The sequence below is a fragment of the Diceros bicornis genome, chromosome 24 (genome assembly GCF_020826845.1).
Source record: "Diceros bicornis minor isolate mBicDic1 chromosome 24, mDicBic1.mat.cur, whole genome shotgun sequence".
Lineage (NCBI taxonomy): Eukaryota > Metazoa > Chordata > Mammalia > Perissodactyla > Rhinocerotidae > Diceros > Diceros bicornis.
In genome coordinates, this window is record NC_080763.1 from 22335298 (window position 1) to 22354562 (window position 19265).

The window sequence follows — 19265 nt, forward strand, 5'->3', positions numbered from 1 at the left end:
TCCTTTGCCCCTGCCAACCTGCATAGGAGTTGAGGGAGGGAGGGGGACTCCCGGTCTCTAGCATCTGCCCTCAGCCCATCCTCCCCCCCCACCCCAAGGACATGTCCCAGTTATGCTCTGCCCAGAATCCCAGACCACCCTGCCTCTTGGAACAGCCCTGAACCTTGTTGTCTCATCTCAGCCTCTAGGGTCCTTGCCCGTGGGTATCCTGCAGAGCCCACCGAGCGCCGGCTCCCAGCACCCTGGCCCCTCAGTGCTGCCTGCGGCGGGAGCTGCCAGCTTTTTGGAATTCCTAATCGCTCCTGGCCCCGGTGATTGGCTGCTCAGCTCTGACCCCACTTGGGCTGCCGCCTGGTTGGATAAAAGGGGAATCTCCTTGGGGCTCCAGAGCATTAGACACCGGAGGGGGCACCTGGGACCAACTTCACGAAGTGGGGAGCCCGGCGGGGGGGTGGGGGGAGCAAAAGACCTGCGGCCTCGGCCCCTCCAAAGAGCAGAGAGATGACGGGGAAAGCCGGGGAAGCGCTGAGCAAGCCCAAACCCGAGACAGTGGCCAAGAGTACCTCGGGGGGCGCACCGGCCAGGTGCACCGGGTTTGGCATCCAGGAGATCCTGGGCTTGAACAAGGAGCCCCCCAGCTCCCACCCGCGGGCTGCCCTCGACGGCCTGGCCCCCGGTCACTTGCTGGCTGCGCGCTCGGTGCTCAGTCCCGCAGGAGTGGGCAGCATGGGGCTGCTGGGGCCCGGGGGCCTCCCCGGCTTCTACACGCAGCCCACCTTCCTGGAAGTGCTGTCCGACCCGCAGAGCGTCCACTTGCAGCCGTTGAGCAGAGCGTCGGGGCCGCTGGACACCAGCCAGACGGCCAGCTCGGGTAGGTGAGGGCGAGGCTGCGTGGCTGCCTGACCCGGGGCGAGAGCAGGGAACCCCATGCCGTTGGCTCTCGCTTGCACTGCCAGGCCTCTTCCCTGCGCAAAAGTTCGTGCCAGGCCGAGGGGTCGCAGCCTGGGCCTGGGGCCGGCCCCCCAGGGGCTGGGGCTGGGAGGATGCTCTCCGCGCCTGCCGGGTTTCGGCCCCAGTGTTTCCGGCCGCCGCGCTCTTCTTCGATCCCCGCGTCGGGCCGGCTCTGCCGCGGTGCCCGGTTGGGGCCCCACTGGAAACGGGGCTTAGGATGTCGGAGCCCGTGGGGCGGGGTGGGGGCACGAGCTCTGCTGCTTCACTGCGGCCCCGGCCTCCCAGAAGACCTGCGCTCCTGGAGCCGGATTCGGCCCCTGCGCCGGCGGCCCGGGAAGCGGGTGCAGGCTTCGGCCCCAGCCCTGGTGTCCAAAGTTGTCTTTTCCTTCCTCTTTTCTCCATTCCAACGCCCCCGCGTTGGTCAGCTGGGGTTTGTTTTTCACTCCACGAGCTTGGACAACCCGGCCACCGCGGCGGCCGAAGCGGTCACAATCCCACGTAAGCGCCACCATGTATCGGATCCTGGCGCCTCGCGGGCTCGGGGGCCCTGGGACGACCCGCCGCGCCCGCCCCGGGCCGCTTTCCCCGCCCTGCCTCCCCAACCGCTCGGCCCTCCGGCTCTTATTCGCGCTCGGCAATTCCCCCGATTTTTCGTTATCGTTTTCATTTTTTATTTATTTTTATTTGGAGGGGCAACGAAAAGTGGAGCGTCGCAGTCTCTCCAGTCTCGAGCGGGGGCGCATCGTGCAAGCACTGAAAAGGGGGCTGTGCCGGGAGCCCCCAGCCCTTGCTGGCGCCCAGCTCCCTGCGCCCCGGTTCCGTTCTTTGGGGACAACTTTCGGCCCCGGGCGCCGGTGCTACAAGCGCAGGGCAGGGCGCAGAGCCCAGAGCGCCGCCGGGGGTCCCTGCGACCCCCCGAGGCTGCCTCCTCTCCTGCGGTCCCTGCTCCAAGCCTGTCAGGGCCTTTGCCTCTCTTACAACGAAATCTCTTCAAAACCTGCGGATTCGGGCGCCAGCTTGGGTAGAGCCAGCCGGGGCTTAGGGATGAGGTCGACTTCCCGAAGGGCTTCCCTGGGAGACAGAGCAGGCCCCGCCGCTCCCGGAGGCGGCCTGGGGTGGGGCCCTCGCGGGTTTCAGGAGCCGGACGCGCCCCGGCGTTGCCGAGCGCGTCCCCCATTCTGCCGCATGTGCCTCCGCCCGCTTTTCAGATTCTGAAGATGTTTCCTCCAGCGACCGAAAAATGTCCAAATCGGCTTTAAACCAGACCAAGAAACGGAAGAAGCGGCGACACAGGTAAGGCCCCTGTGGCGCTTTCTGTTACCTCTCCTGCTCACCCACCACCTGCCGTCCCATTTGGGGGTCGAGTCGGTCGGACCCTATTTTCGCCGACTCCTAATTTGAGGTCCGAGGCTGCGCCAGGGCGGGAGACCCGGCGTTGTTTGGGGACCTCTGCCCGGGCCCTGGCGTCCGGCCGCACCGGATGAGGATGATGAGCTGCCGCCGCGGAAGCGGCAGCGGTCGAGCTTTCTTCTTCTGCCGGAGAAAGGAAAGGCCCCAACCAGGGCCAAACCCGAGCCCGAGAGGGGCAGGCGGCCCCCAGTGCGACCCCTGCTTCGGCACGTTCGGAGAGCCACGCACATCGCGGGGCGGGCAGACCGGCTCCCACCTCCGGCCCAAGCCGTTTCCTTTGCCCTTTGTCCCCGGGCCCCCCATTCCTCTCTCGCGGTCCCTGTCCGCTCTGGCAACCCGCTACCTTTCTGCTGCCACCGTTCCCAAAATCTTGCGCGTGCTATCTGCATTGATGGAAATTTTTCGTTAGGCTTCTGCTCTTTTGTGATCCTGGAAAGGATCAAAGGGAAGAGAGGGTTTCTTTCCTTCCAGGAGCCTCAGTTTCCTTGTCTGTAAAATGGGGAGGGGGGAGTGTGCGGACTGGATGACCCCGCCAGCCCTAGCTGGAGTGGAGTGGGCTGCTTTGGGGTAGAGAGTTTTTAAAAATATGTCTTCAAATAGACATTACTCGCACAAAGTCAAAATTCAATAGGGGCCGACAGGTAGACCCTGAAAAGTAATTCCCACACCCCAGACCCGCACGGCCTTCGGCATCGGCACCACTGCTACTCCTTGTGTAAAGTTACGAGGAGGTTTTTAGGAAAATAGAGGAGCGAGAACCACAAATCTGCTGGACTTTCTGTGCGTGCTGCTTCCAGGCGCCGTCCCTGCGCTCACCCAGGTCTGTTTTCCTAACTCTCTCTCTCCGCCCCGGTCCCGGTGGGACGCCCGCAGTGTCCCCGCGCGCTCTCGGGACACTTCGCTCCTGGGGAGCTCTTCGCCTCCAGCCCGGCCCCACCTCATCTGCTTCTCCCCACTTTGTTCTCAGCTTCTCTGCGCACCCTTTTTCTAGGTGCTTTTCTGCGTTTCCCTCTTCCTTAGCCCTCGGAAACTCCACTATTGACCCTCACCTTTTAAAATGGCTCTTCCTGACCTGTCAGGCCCCAACAGGTTCCGGCTCGAACGAGGGTGAACTTTGACTTAGTTTCTCGATGACCTCGGTTCATTCCCTTCAGGCAGCTGTTTATTTTTGTTTAGTTTTATTTTAGACGGAAATATTGTTTTTAGTCCTGATCCTGGGTCATTTTTCTACATTCATTCATTCAACAAATATTCATTAAAACGTCTCTTATGCAGCCATCTCGTGCTGCTCCCAGGGTGGGTAATGCTGTCAGTTTCCAGAGCAGGGACGGGGCCAGGACCCTGGAGGGAGGGCAGGTGGGAGTCGGGCTGAACTGCTTCTGTGCTGGCACAGGAATGGGGGCAGGGGCTCCCATACCAAGGAGAGCCCTGGAGAAAGCATCTCCGAACCCGGGGTCCTGGAATAGAGTTTCTGCATCAGGACATCTCCTTGTGTGGCCCTTGGAGTTGGCTGACCCACAGTGCAAAGTCCATGCTTAAGGTTTGTGACCCGCCATCATCATCTGACACCCTCTCTACCAGGGAAATCTTTGGGAGCTTTGGAGGGTTCCCAGGGAGACAGGACAGCCACTGCCACCTGCCCTAGGTTTCTGGCTATTTCTGCTTCATGAAAGGAGTAGATTATTGGAGACAGGAGAATGGCTACCGATTGCGGGTGCAGTTTTTAATTAGTAAAAAATGTGTTTTTCTGAGCTTCTCTCATTTGGGGATTTCGGGTCAGAGGCCTCGGAATCTGGTGATGAGAGATGGGCATCTCTTCATCTCCCGGAAACACACCGGGCTTATTAGTGGTTGGAGAGGGGAGTGGGGATGGAGCAGCAGCCATGAGAGTCTCTCGGATTTTGCTCCTCTCTTTACCCCAGAAAGCTCGGCTCCTCCGCAGACAGGGGAGGAAGGGAACCTGAAGGATCTGGGTCTCTGCATAAAGCCGAGAACAGAGTTTGGGTCACATTGTGGGGGCGCAGGGAGGCTCCCTGGAGAACTTGTCAGCATCAACACATGGATTGGCTCTGAGGCAAGAATGAGGGGGAGTTTGGGGGATTTGAGGTTTGGTTTGGTTTCCGTTTTTCGAATGAGCGCTCTCCCAAGCGGAGGCGGGCACTTGAGTGGTCCTAAATGGCCCATCGCCGGCTCTCCTCTTTGGCTTTGGCCAGGCCACACCTGTGTGCCTCAGCTTCCCTAGTTTTGAAAAGAATTTGCATGTTTTGATTGTTTATTTTGATGATCTGTTCGGGGGCCCTTCAGTAAGTGGCAGGAGTGAAATAGAAAGTAGCAAATCTTCAAAATTCTGAAGAATTAACTTTCTGTATACATAAGCATTCCATCTCCCCAAGAGAATAGGAGAAACGATTTAGAATCAAACCAGTCATTTTCTATAAAGAGCGGAATCTCTCTTCCTCACACATCCCTCGCATCATCCGCCAAGATATTAAAGCCAACACCAGCACAGGGAACGTAGGGGGCTTAACTTTGTACTTTTTCCTCGGGTTGGGTGAGGGTCAGGGCATCAGTGAGGGATTCTAACCCCTGTGCTGGTCCCAGGGTCCAAATCCCAGAGGCTCAAGCAAGGAATGTACCATTTTTGCAGGCTGGATTTGTGGAATCTGGTCTCTATTGCCATCGGCTTGTTGATGAGGGTGCAGGATAAAGTCACCTAGACCCTGGTGAACTTAAGGTCTGAAAAGAGAAGAGTTTGTGTCTATATGTGGGTGTGCAGCGTGTTTATTCAAGAAAGGGGGCCTATGAACCCCCTAATATTGGAGGTGAAATTCTGTGTGTTGCAGCATGTTCGTTTGCACATTTTCCTAGGGTGAGAGGATGTAATTTTTACCAGATTCTTAAAGAAGTTTATGACCCAAAATAGGTCAATGTGACCTGCTCTGTGGGGGTCGGGGGCTGTGTAGGTAGGCTCTCTCAGGGTGACCCGAATGGAACTCGTCTGAATGGGACCCCCACTGGGTGAGTGGCTGAGCCCATGTGTGGGATGGTTGGAAGGTGACTCTTGCCTTCTGAGCATGGGAAGGGATAGGGTGCCCCCCCCACCCCCATCTTCCTGGCCCGCAGGACTCTGAGGGCAGCTCTAAGGAGCTGGTAGTTCTGGGCAGGAGAGGAGGGCAGAGTGTTGGGGTGGGTTGAGCAGGTGGGTTGAGTGGGTGAGATATTCAGTTCTCAGCTGTACAAACACTGGGGTTGCAGCTGCATTTGACCTTCTGGTGAGTCTTGGAACCTTGAGTGCAATTTAAAAAATCAGCTCTCCTGTCTGTGAGAGGAGCTGGGAAGCAGGTCCAGCGGGGCTGGGGCACTTATTTACCTGGCGAGCCCCTCACTGTGTGTGAGAGGAGGAAAAGGAGCTTTCTGCAGTTTTCTAAAATTTCTATCTCAATGTCTTTTCCCCAAAAGCACTTCCAGAAAGATTCCCAGGATGAAATGTCACTGAGGGCTAAAACAGTGACCAGAAGGGTGGTGTGGACCCTCAGCCTGGAATGAAGAAGATTCCAGAGGGTTAGCTATGAGTGTGTGTGTAAACGTGTGAATGTGTGTGTGTATGTGTGCAAGAGGGAAGTTTGTATCCGATTGTGCTCAGCCAGCCTGGGTTTGGGGTCTGTCCAGGAGGCATGGGGGAGGACCATTCTGGCCTCTCTGGGACAGGCTCTTTCGGTTTCTGGGTCCTGAGTGTCTGGTTTTGCTCCCCTCAGGACAATCTTCACCTCCTACCAGCTAGAAGAGCTGGAGAAGGCGTTCAACGAGGCCCACTACCCAGACGTCTATGCCCGGGAGATGCTGGCCATGAAAACGGAGCTGCCAGAGGACAGGATACAGGTAATGGAGCCCCGAGTCCCTCTCCCTCACACTTTCCCCGCTCTTGGGGACATTGACTGCCCAGGCTCCCAGATACCCATCTCCCACCCCCTGCTGTGAGCATGTGCTCACCCATGATCATCTTCTCACGAAGAACAGTTCATAAGCTGACAGGTATTTGCTGAACACCCATCGTGTGAGGTGGGCACTGTTGGGGGACAAGAGACTTAGCAGATGTGGCCTGGCCTGGCCTTACATACTGTAGGCATCCTGAGGAGTAAGTCAGACAGGCCCTGAGGGGACCTGTGGTGCAAGAAGGAGTTCTGGGTGGGTCCCGGGTTCTGAGTAGGGTCTCTGTTGTGGCAGATGTTCCCTAGGTACAGCTAAATGTCTGCTCTGATGCCAGAGGTGGCCCCAGGCCTCTCTGGGTGGCTGAGGTGGGGGAGAGAGGCTTCTAGCCCTGACCACAGTCTGTTTCCTTTCCCTCTACTCCCCTTCCCATGAGGAAGAGGTTGCCCCCTCCCTTCCTACCTACTCCCCACCACCTCCATCCACCTGAGGCTCCGTCTGTCTCTCACAACCAAACAGCTGGCCCCGCCCTGACCTCCTGCATCTCCTGGGTCTGGCTCAGGCTGTGGCGGGGACATTGCCTGTGGCTCATTAAGCCCTCCTCCTCTCTGGAGAGTTTTGTGGCATAACCGGCCACAGGACTGGACTGGGGTGTCCTCAGCTGTGGTGGGCACAGGGCCTTCTGTCATTAGCAGCAGGACTTCTCAAGTCCAGAGCCCCCTAGCTGGGCAGGAATGGGGCTGCTTAATCATTTCTCTAGGAGAAGATGAAGTCTGATGATTTTCTAGGCAGGGCCTCCCTGAGGAGGATGAAGTAAGTGGGGGAACATTTCCAGAAGATTTGGATTTGCCTTAGCTGGACGGCAACCTTAAATGAAAGCTGCTCTTATCACCTAAGTGGTCCAGAGTAGTTCACGCCTAAGGCTGGGAAATGGGGGCAGGGCGAGGGTCTCGACTTCCTGAAATCCCTTCTGCTCCGCATCTCCCGGTTCAAGATCCCTTGTGTCTCCAGGTGTGATGTGTGTTGGGAGGTAGGGGGTGGGGCGAGAGAAAGAGCCAAATAAGGTATGTGGCTTGCTTTGTGCTCTTTCACTGGAGAAGCAGAGAATGGGAAATTAGGCATGAGCTGCTCTTCCAGAAGACCCTTCCTCTCCCTGGGAAATCTATTTGGAATTTCAGCCAATGGCTTTAGACACTGACACTAACAATAAGCTCAATTATTCATAAGCAGATTATCTGTTTGGGGCATTATCCATGGTGGCCTGAATTCATCCACCCCCCCAATTGGGTTCCAGTGGGGTAAGGCCGGGTGTTGATTCTGTCTTTGTGTGTGTGTGTGCGCGCGCGTGTGTGTAAGCCAAGGCACAATCCAGTTGATGTGTGGGGGTAACTCCTGCCTGGCCTTCATTAGCACAAAGTTGGCTGTTACAAGCGGCTGGGGTGGGAAGGGGGGCTGACAAGTCCCCCTGTTGGTAGGCCCCACATTGGCACTATTGACCGGAAGGAACAGCTTGTCTCTCGCAGTGGGTTGTCCTAAAACCTGTCTGGCTGTGGTGGTGGTGGGTGGGAGCCTTTGTACCTGCATTGCTGCAAATGCCTCAGCAGGTGGGCTGTGGCTTCTCTAAGCTGCCTGGGGGGTGTCTATAGGGTGGAGTCTGAAGCCACCAGAACCAGCAAGGAGGAGCTAGGGTGAGGAGCAAGTTGATTGCGCCAGGACTGTGAGGACTGGCTATGGAATTTGTGGACGTGGGACAACTGAGGCAAGAAGCCCTCCCACTCTTTAAGCACCGCATGTTCTTTGGCTCAGTGCTGCCCCCAGAAGGTGTTTGTGAGTTGCCAAATAGCCCTGCCCCAAAATGTATTACCAAGTGGCCTGGGAAAGGTCTCAGCATGTATTGACGACAATCACAGTTATAATTGGGAGAGCAGTTTCCATGTGCTAGGTGTTCTAAATACATGACGGGCACAGGAGAGGCAGGGAGGTGTAGTAGTCAGGGACACCAACTCTGGAACCAGACTGCTTGGGTGCACATCTCAGCTTCACCAGGTACCAGATGAGTGATGGTAGACAAGTTACTTCACCCCCCAGAGCCTCCGATTCCTCATCTGTAAATGGGGATGATAGTGGCATCTGCAGACGCAATGAGCCATATGTATAAGTGTGCCTGGCACGTGCCCAGAGCTCACTTGGTTTCAGCTCTTATTTCATTAAATCCTGGTGACAACCAGTGGGGTAGAGAACATTAGTCTCCTTTTATGATTGAGGAAACTGAGGCATAGCAACTTGCCCAAGGCCACACAGCTAATATGTGGGGGACACAGAGACCCAGGTCTGCATCTAGAGCCACAGGGTCACCACCTGCCTCTTGGGTGTGAAGCCTTTGCTTCAACTTGAAGCTGGGGGAACAGAGATGGTGTGAGGTCAGGTGGGGGGCCTGTATCAAGCCTTCTGTATAAAAATAACCAATATTTATTGAGCACCAGGTACTGTTCTTAAAAAAACCCCCAAAACTCACTCATAAAGAAATTATTTTTTTGAATGAGTAAATTCACATACATGAGTTCAAAAGGATGAAACATGAGTCTCCCCACTACAGACCAGCAGCCCCTCCAGTGGGAACCTGTTTCCTTTGGTTCCTCCCAGAGATAGTTCATGTATGTCCCCAAGGAATCCTCAGAACACCCAATGAGCGAGGCGCTATTACTATTCCCATGTTACAGATGAGGAGCCTGAGGCACAGAGGCCAGAATTCAGACCCGAGTCCCTTTGGACTCCAGCACATCACTTCACTACATTGCCACCCTTCCTCATCATTTCCTCTCCACACGTGGATGTAGGCGGGAACAGTGCATCTGAAGATGGAAAGCTGCTCCCAGAGCCAGGCCCCCTTTCTCCCCCAGCTTCAGTCAGATGCCTTTGTGTGTGTGTTAGGTGTGAGGGTGGGGGAAAGGGGTCATTAACAGAGGCTTCAGGTCTGAAGGTAGACAAATCTCAAAGTGGAATGGAGAGGTTATTGGACTGGATGTCAATGACCCGGATCTTAGTTCTGGCTCTGACACCCACCAGGCACGGCAGAGGCCGAGTCACTTCCCATCTCTCAGCCTCCCCCTCTGTAAAAGGAAGAAGGGATCCCTCCCAGGGAGGGGTCTCTCCCCGGGCCCCTGGGCTGCCATTGGTGGGACGAGCATCGGCACAGGTGGACAGCGGGGACACACAGCCTTGCTGGGACAACCAGGTAACCCCTGGATGTGTCTGAGGTCTACTGCCTAATGAGACCCCAGTGTGGACGTGAAAAGTCAGACACACCTACTTTTCATCGTTGTTTCCCTGCCAGCAAGCCAAACTCTGAGCCTCAAATCACTCATTTGTAAAATAGTAATAATATTTTTCTGAAATGCTAGTTTAATAGAAGTATTGTTATTACTGGTATTATTGAGTACTTACCATTGTCCTAGACGTTAAGTGCTTTCCTTGCCTTGTTTCATTAAATCCTCACAACAACAGGATGAGTTAGATGTTCTTCTTATCCCCATTTTCTGGATGAGGAAACTGAGGGGCTGAGAGATGAAATGAGTAGTAGACTGAGATTCAAACCCAGTTCTCAATGACTGTCAGTGAGAGCACACGAGGGAAACATGAAGGCCTGTCTGTATAAACTGGAATAATCAATGCCAACGGCAGTCATGATGGGCCACGCTCTCAGTGGCCCATTTCCTCTGCCCTTGTGCTCAGAGGGTAAGCACTTCCTCTCTCCACATCTCTCTGAGTTGGGGTGAAGAGATATGGTGCATCATTGGGGAAAAAAGAGATTCTGTGTCTCCATATCAGACCCAGACAGGCAGTCTCCAAAAAGTGCTGGAATATTCTGGAAGACGCTGCCAGATGTCAGCCCTGGGGAAGAGGAAATGGATTTCCAGACTGACTTTATTTCCTCTTTGGGGCCACTTGTTCCTAGAATTGTAAGATCGAGGTATATACATATATTCACTTATTTGTTTACTACATTCTTTTCGGACAAAAGTCATACTTATTAAAAACGCCTGCACACAGAGAGATGGGTGTGCAAAGTGAACAGAGCCCACGTCTCACCCTCACCTTTAGCAGCTTGGTGTGTATGGACCAGGTTTGGATTCTCTGACTAGCTCTGTTTGATTCTGTCTCTTTTATTTTTTTAAATTTTTTTGTGAGTAAGATTAGCCCGGAGCTAACATCCGTTGCCAATCCTCCTCTGTTTGGCTGAGGAAGACTGGCCCTGGGCTAACATCCGTGCCCATCTTCCTCCACTTTACATGCGATGCCGCCGCAGCATGGCTTGACAAGAGGTGCATCTGTCCGTGCCCAGGATCCGAACCCGAGAACCCCGGGCCACTGAAGCGGAGCATGCGAACTTAACCACCAAGCCACCGGGCCGGCCCGATTCTGTCTCTTTTAAAGTGGTCCCTGCCCAAGGGTAGGGAAAGAAGTTTTAGGGGATTATATTCCAGAAGTTGGAAGACAGGTGCCCAGATGGGAAAGGGTTCCAGGGTGTCTCAGCCTGTGACCTTTATTAGAATCATGGGGCAGCTTTTTAAAATACCCATGCTGGGCTCCCATGCCCAGCGATTCTGATTTAACTGGTTTAGGGTGGAGCCTTGGCATCTGTATGTTTTTAAAGCTCTCCAGGTGATTGTGTGCAGCCAGTGTGAAAACGCTGGGTCAGAGGCACGGGAAAGGAGTTTCAGTGTTTTAAGTGGGTTCATATGAGTGGAAGGAAGTAGAGTTTTGGATGACAGGGTGGGATGTTTTTAAAGCTCTCCAGGTGATTGTGTGCAGCCAGTGTGAAAACGCTGGGTCAGAGGCACGGGAAAGGAGTTTCAGTGTTTTAAGTGGGTTCATATGAGTGGAAGGAAGTAGAGTTTTGGATGACAGGGTGGGATGAGGAATGAGATGACCTGTCAGGTGTAGAGGGAAGGATGCTGCCTGGGGCTGCCCGGAAACGTGGGCAGAGCTGCCCCCTAGTGGACATCAGAGGCTGCAGCAAGGCCAGGCGTCTCTGATCCTGAAGCAGGGACTGGAAAGGGTGTGCTGAAATATGGTGTCAGAAGTGCTGAGTGGATGTGGAGTGTGAGGTCGTTAAATCACCCCAGCAATGAGCCCAAATTAATCAGCTTCCAGACAGAAGAGAGGAAAGAAGCTGAGCGAATGTGATGGAAACAGCCACATGGCCAACAGCACCAGGCCTGATGGCATGTGACAAGATTGGAGGGCAGGGCCTGGGGTAGCGAAGTGACCAGAATGTGCATAGGGCATCTATAATGCAAGATGTCTCCTGTAGAGGGGCAATCCTGGGAGAACGCAGAGGGTCTCCTGGGAGACCTTGGAGGGAAGGAGCCCTGGGCATGCCGTCCTGTGGGTACAAGAGTGGGGACTTGCAGGACAGGAGCTATGTGATGACAAGAGAAGCCCTGGGCACGGCCACAGCTGCTCACACTGGTTCTCCACATAGCAAGAGAAAGAGCTGATAGAGTGGCCTGGCCTGCTCCATGTGCGCCCTGTAGCAGAAGAGCACCCATTTGGCATGAAGCCCTTCCAGGGTCCAATCCATCCTTGGAGGCACAAGCTCTCAGGACCCTCTCCTCCAGGTGTGGAGGCACCTGCCAGACCAACTGTTGATAGCGAGAGGTCTCCTACCTGGGCTTTCTGAGTGCTGCTGGCACCACCTTCGAGGGGAAAGGCGCCAGGAAACCCAGGCTCTTTCACCGAGCTGGAAAATCTTCCCAACTCTCCTTTGCTGAGACTCCAAACCTGGTGACCTTCGGTGTCACTTTGGGGCCCTTTCTCAGGTGCTTGGAGCCCTGAGGTGTAAGGCAGGGCTCTGGCCCTCACTGAGGCCTTGACGCAGGCTCTCCTGAAGAGTTCCAGACCCGATTTCCATGTAAGTGGAGCAGCGTCTTGTAGAAAGTGAGCAGTCAGGACAGTGGGAGAGAGATTGAAGGACTATTATGGGCTTGGCAGAACCAAGAGACCCAGTAGGAAAAAGGGCCTAAACGCTGAGAAGGAATCTCAAAGGTGGGAGATGGGAGGACCTGGCTTTACGTGAAAGGAGTATCCAGCATTTACTGGAAAGCAAAGCCTCATTTCACTGCACATTCGTCCACAGAATTCATCCAGCATCAGGCCAACATTTTTTACTTCTTACTACGTGCCAGGCATTTCCCATGCACTGTTTTATTTAATTTCCACAACAAACCTGTGTGGAGGTGGTATCACGGGGCAGATGAGGAACCAGAAACTCAGAAAGGTTAAGAAATGCACCCCGGGTCACAAAGGCAGTTGGAGGCAGAGCAAAGATCTCCAGCCTAGGTCTTCTAGCTCCGGATCACAGCCCACTAGCAGGAGTGTTGGGCACCACATGGGTGTTCTCTTGCATTGGAGCCTCAAGGGCCTGGAATACGTTAGAAATGTGGGGAGAGGTGAAGGGGCATCTTTTGGCCTTCGGGATGCTTATGGGAGAAACGAGAGGCTGTCTGGCACCATTGATAAACCTGCCCCCTGGGCAGACTCCCACTGATTTTCTGTTCCTCCACTGAAACAATGATAATGAGGGGACCGGCGAGGGGGCCGGCCCCATGGCGTAGCGGTTAAGTGCGTGCGCTCCGCTGCTGGCGGCCCGGGTTCGGATCCCGGGTGTGCACCGATGCACTGCTTGTCAGGCCATGCTGACATGCTTTATGCGGCGGCGTCCCACATAAAGTGGAGGAAGATGGGCACGGATGTTAGCCCAGGGCCAGACTTCCTCAGCAAAAAGCTGAGGATTGGCATGGATGTTAGCTCAGGGCTGATCTTCCTCACACACACACACAAAAAAAACCCACAATAATAACCAGCATTTATTGAGCACCTTCTGTGTGACAAGCATTGATTTTAGGCACTTTCACTTATTTCATTAATCCTCAAAACAACCCTGAAAAGTAGATATTCTTTTTTTGTGTGTTTGTGAGGAAGATCAGCCCTGAGCTAACATCCATGCCAATCTTCCTCTTTTTTTTTGCTGAGGAAGACTGGCCCTGAGCTAACATCTGTGGCCAACTTCCTCCACTTTACGTGGGTCACCGCCACAGCATGGCCTGACAAGCGGTGTGTCAGTGCGTGCCCGGGATCCGAACCCAGGCCACCAGCAGAGGAGCGCGCACACTTAACCGCTACACCATGGGCCAGCCCCTAGATATTCTTATTTGATGTTTGAAGAGACTGAAACTGAGAGAAGGCAAGTAACTTGTCCAAGATCACACAGCAATTTTTGTCAGAGCTGGGAATTCCTTTTCAGGACTGGCTGACTTCAATGTTTCTTATCAAGTTTTAAGTTCTGTACACATGCTGGTTGCTTCCAGGAAGGGAAGAGAAAGGCAAATATGAAGAGTGGTTAGGGTTAATTCTAATCCCTTGTCCACTTCCCTCCAAGGCACCGTTGCCACAGCTTCCCTGCCAACTGTCCTAAAAAGAAATTGTTTTGGCTGTCCAGGTTTCCTCCGTAAATTGGAGCAGCATCTGGTCTTTGAAGAGAGCCAGGCATTCCAGGAGCCCATAACCGAGGGTCCGGATGACTCCTGGTTTGAGCAGCCAGCTGGCGCCAGCTCTTCTGGGAGTGTCTGTCGGCAAAGTCTGATCTGCAGACCAGTTATTCATTTGCCCAAATTAGGAGGCCGAGGAAAATGGTTGTTTACAGGCACCAGAGGTGATCTGAATCCCAAGTCTGCACCCACTTCTTTAGTGTTCCAATAAATATGCTGATTCCATCTGAGAGCCCTGCCCCCCATCTCAAGTACGGATGCTCATGGAATCCCAGGGAAGCCAGGGCAATGCACCTTCCCAGGTGTCCGCGCTGGGGTAGGGGGCATCTTTGCTTTTGTACACTCCACAATCCCTTCTCCAGAATCCCTGAATCCAACCATGCTGAAAACACAGTTCTTTCATAAGTTTGTTGTCAAAACTTTTTGGTGGCAAAAACCAGCCTGACCTTATGCTCTTTGTTTATCCCTTGTGAATATGTGTACGTTTTGCTGCAGAAATCAAAACTGATGAGTTCGACTTTGGGGGGGATGTCGTGGCAGGATGTTATGTAACATGTGGTATATGCACCACATACTCTTTCTAAAATCCAAAATGTTCTGGAGTCTGGCCCCAGGGGTTCCAGCTAAGGGGCTGTCGTCTTGTTTTATATCACACTGTATTCAAGCAGGAAGGTCATCTCCTGACCAGGAAGCAGATGGCTTACTTAGATTTATAAAGAAAGCCTTCTCAATCCTCTGTGGTCAGACTTGCGGCCTGGAATTCCATCACCAAGGGGTTCATTCTTTGCTGTCTTCTCTGAGATGTGCAGGAAACCAGAGTCACTTATACCTTCATGTGGATTAGTCCTTATAGATTTTTCCCCTGTGGGAGAAGGCAGCTTGAGACAAGTAGGTACTTGGAGAGGGTGACCACGTGCTAATGGAAGGAAGACAGGACAAGACAGAAGTCTCAGACAAACCGCAGGTCCTGGGCAGGGCAGATAGGCGGGCAGAGAGCCTGCAGGACAGGCAGGCGGCGCTGGGCCGCGCCGGAAAAATGGCCGGGTTAGCCCTTCTCGCATTGCTCACCCCTCTCGGCTCTTTAGCGCACCAAGTGCGGCCATCTAGTGGTCTTCACGTTACATACACCCTTTCCTTGGCGGGGGTCACTCGGGGAGGTGTGGGTCCGGACCAGGGGCAGGCCCTGCACATTGGCTCCCCAGCTCTCCAGGAGGGCCCAAGCAGGAACGGCAAGTGCCAAACCCGGTGGCGGCAAAGGTGCGCCCCCCCAGGGTGGGGCGAGAGATCCTTTTCTAGTGGCGGCGGCCAATGTGAGGGTGGAGAGGCCGGGGGCGTCTGAGGCCGAGTTTCTCCTATTTTTGAGGTTCTCGGCTATTTACAAATGAATAAACCCCAAAACAGGGTTACGCACATTTGGGTCAACTTAAAAAAGTGTGCGTGGACCGTGCGATCTTTTCGCAGCGAAGCAGGGCGTATCTGTGACCTCCGGGCCGCTGGGGGCCGTGGGGATGCGGCGGGGAGGCCGGGGCGCCCCCTGCCGGATGCGGCGGGCCGCGCTCCGCCGCAGACTCCGGGCTGCGGCGGGCCTCCCTGGCGCTCACTCCGCCACCTGGCGGCGTCGGCGGGAACCGCGGGGGCGCGCGGACTCCGAGCCCCACCGGCCCCAGCGCGGGCCTCCCGGCGGCCGAGGCAGCGAAGGGTTAAGCTGTCAGCGGCGCGATGTTAAACAGGTGTCAAAGGCGCCCCATATATCTGCAGATTGAAATCAAAGTCTTTGCCGTATAAAAAGATAAATTACCCAGGCGCTGCTGCGCGTCCCACTCATCACGCCAGCGCCAGACGGCAAGCAATTTTTTTTTTTAATGTGCTAACGACCTAATCAAGCAATCAAGTCGGAGAAGATTGCAGAGTGACCGGGGCAGCCATCTGCCGGCGAGCCCCGCATTCATTTCCCGCGCCCCCGCGCGGGGCGGGGGCCGGGGAGGGAGCTACCGGGGGGGGGGGGGGGAAGAGGGGAAAAAATCCTAAACAAATTAACACCCAATTTCCCCGTCTAATTAGTTAAATGAGAAGTGTTTGGGGTCCCCCGGGGAGGGGGAGCGGCTCGCGCGGCCTCCCCAGCATTAATTAGTGCGGGTCAATGCCGCGCTCCCGGGAGAGCAGCCGCTTTAATTTCCCGTGATATTTCAGTGCCTGAGGCCCATCGATTCAAACTGAAATTAACTTATTTTTCAATCAGCCCAGGGCTGCCCCTGGGGGTGACTCTTCTTTTGCCGCCTCCTGAATAGAGCTGGAGCAATTTTTCATCAAAAGCTGAAACCTGCGCCGCCGACGGCGGGGGAGGGGTCCGGAGGGAAGGGCGGGGACAGCCAGGCAGGGAATGGAAATCGCAGAGGAAACTAATAGATTTTCCCGGACACGCTTCTGCCCTCCTCTCATCCCCGGACTTCCCCCGGGCGCCTTGGGTGTCTCGCCTCCCCGGAGGTGAGGGGCAGTGAGGGGACAAGAGGGGGCCGGCCAGGCCAGGGGTCCTTCCAGGTCCAGTTTCCCGCGGGCCTCTCACCTGCTTGAGGGACAGTGCAGCTGGCCCTGGCTCTGGCTGTAGCTCCTGTCAGCTGCCGGATGTCTCAGGAAAGCTGCTTTGGGAGACCAAGAAATCCCCCCTCCCCCAAGCCTGGCAGGGACCCTGGAATCTCCTCCAAGAAGCGGGCTGGAGTCTGCAGACACCCCTAGGGTACCTCATGCTCATTCAGACCCTGCACCAGTCAGCTTTGGGGCCAGAGAAACATTCCCTAGCCACCTACCCCCATTTGCTCCTCACACCAGGAGAATTTTGTCTTCCTTCCCTGCTGAGCGATGTCTGCCCAGCTCCCCAAATATCATTCAGAGTTAGGTCCCAGACTGTGGAGAGTGGGTGAGTAGAGGGCACGGCGGCGTGGCAGGGCTTAGCCAGGACAGGGCAGAGGAGGAAGGCTGATTCAGGCCTCCTGGAAGTGTCCCTTGCCCTGTTTTGGGGTAGTTCTCAGGCTTCCTGATACCTGGATGAAATGCCCTTTGCTGCGGAGTCCACACTCACCTCCCTTCCCGGGGCTGCTCTGGCTGCTGGAGTTCTGGCAGAGAGGGAGCTCGGAATAGGAGGCACTGCTAGTCCAGCCCCTGGAAAGGAATTTGTCCCTCTGCAAGTCAGAAAAGAGATTGTTTATACACTGGAGGTGTGAACACTTGCAAGAGAGCTACCAGGGTCGGGCTTCTCAGCGGCAAACTGAGGACCATACAGGGCACTGCCCACCTGCAAGACCCTGTTCTGGAGGTGTTCCTATTCCATCACCCTGGAACTGCTTTGATTTAAAAAAAAAAAAAAAAAAAGGACCCTTTCGCCTATCATATTCTCACAGGACTTACTGTCCTCATTCTGGACACCCCCGAGCCTGGAGGAACCCCAAGGGTACCACGGGGTGGGTGAGCTTTAGTAGGGACACCTGGGTTTATAGAGAAACCGGCAGTCACAAGGGGATGGGGCCACTGGCCATGGAAGGGGTGGGACCTTAACTCCAGGCAGATGCAGGCATGAGGGCCTGGCCTCGCACCCCTGACCTGTTCGTCTGCACTTGCAGGTCTGGTTCCAGAACCGCAGAGCCAAGTGGAGGAAGCGGGAGAAGTGCTGGGGCCGCAGCAGCGTCATGGCCGAGTACGGGCTCTATGGGGCCATGGTGCGGCACTCTATCCCCCTGCCCGAGTCCATCCTCAAGTCCGCCAAGGATGGCATCATGGACTCCTGTGCCCCGTGGCTGCTGGGTAAGAGCCCGCACCCTCCTTGGGGCCCTGCCCCTGCGGTGAGGAGAGCGGGCTCCCTGGAGGAGGAGACAGAGTCCTAGAGCAGGGAGACCTGGCCGCAGCAGCCTACAGGAGAGAGGCCCTCCCAAGCAGGCCTCCCAGTCTCCCGTGGGGGGCTCAGAGGGCAGACTGGGCCCAGGGCTTGGTGTCTATCCCTTGCACCCACCTGCTGGGCACCTAGGACTCTCATCCTGGACGGGTCCCTGACTACGGGTTGGTTCTTTAGTCCTGTGAGAAGGGTGTGGCTGTTGGCTCGGGGTCTGTACCCTCCAGTTCCCTTGGCTGGAGGTGGGATTGTGGTGAATGAAACAGCCTCTCTTGGGGGTTGAGGGGACTCCTAGGTCCCTTTGGCCATCATTCTGGCTTTGCCCAAAGGACTTTTTCCTTCTAAATCTCGCCACCTGCCATCTTCCCCCACCTGCCATCCGGGCCTGTCTCTGATAACAGCACCAGCTTATCATGGGTTCTAACATCTGGAATCCCAGGAGGGAGGGATCGAGGAGCAAGTGCTATGCTTGGGGAGGGACAGAACAGGCTGCTGGGGGGCCAGGTGCCCAGGGACTTGGCTTGGAGATAGCCCTCTGCAGGCCTGGTGCCCAGCCGCTGGTCTGCAGCCCCATGCCCCGGCCCCCGGGACTCGCGTGACTGCGGTGTGTGAAGTAAGGCTTTCTGCTCGTCCTTAATTCTGGCCTCTCTCTATCTTTGCCGTTTTCAGTTCAAGATGGCTTTCCCAGGCGCTTTTCTAAACCCGAATACCAACAATTCTTTTTAGGGATGCACAAAAAGTCGCTGGAGGCGGCAGCTGAGTCGGGGAGGAAGCCCGAGGTGGAGCGCCAGGCCCTGCCCAAGCTCGACAAGATGGAGCAGGAGGAGCGGGGCCCTGACCCTCCGGCGGCCATGTCCCAGGAGGAACTGAGGGAGAACAGCATTGCGGCGCTCCGAGCCAGAGCTCAGGAGCACAGCACCAAAGTGCTGGGAACTGTGTCCGGGCCTGAGAGCCTGGCCCGGAATGCCGAAGAGCCAGAGGAGGAGGAGGCCATGGACGAAGACAGGCCCACGGAGAAGCTGAGTCCACCGCAGCTCGAGGACATGGCCTAGGTCAAGGGCGCGCTGACACTGGAGCCCCAGGACTCTGCTCTTCTCAGGACCTGTGGTTCTGGGAGGTGCTCTCGGAGGCAGGGACCAGCCCGGCCTCTGCCGCCCTCGCCCTGCCCCATAGGCCCTCCATGACCCTGGATGACTTCAGGCACAACTCAGTGCCGGCCGAGGCTTTGGGTTGTGCTGAGACATCCCCATCTAGCCTTGACCTCGCCAGCATCCTCGTCCCAACAGCCCTGCCTCGGAAGCCTTCTTGCTGCCCCAAACCACCCCCTCAAGCCACTTTCACTCAATCCTTCAGCAACTCTCACTGCCCAGATCCACCCCTTACACTCTGTTCTCTTGCTCCCAAGAGCCGTCTTTTCCAACTCTGCACCCCTTGTGGATTCTGCTCCACCCAGCCCAAAGCCCATTGCTGCAAACGCATTGCCTGCCACAGCCCTGACAGGGACTGAGGACCCACACTCCAGGGCCAATGTCCTGAGCACTCCAGTC

The 19265-nt window shown here is 55.6% G+C and overlaps 1 protein-coding gene across 1 annotated transcript; it reads left to right on the forward strand.

Moving 5' to 3' along the window:
• The first annotated feature begins 501 nt into the window (after positions 1-501).
• On the forward strand, positions 502-18897 carry VSX2 (visual system homeobox 2). Its single transcript, XM_058567945.1, has 5 exons — positions 502-871; positions 2160-2244; positions 6117-6240; positions 17453-17633; positions 18445-18897. Exons 1-5 carry the CDS (start codon positions 502-504, stop codon positions 18768-18770), a joined length of 1086 nt encoding a protein of 361 aa, XP_058423928.1. The 3' UTR covers positions 18771-18897.
• The last annotated feature ends 368 nt before the right edge of the window (positions 18898-19265 follow it).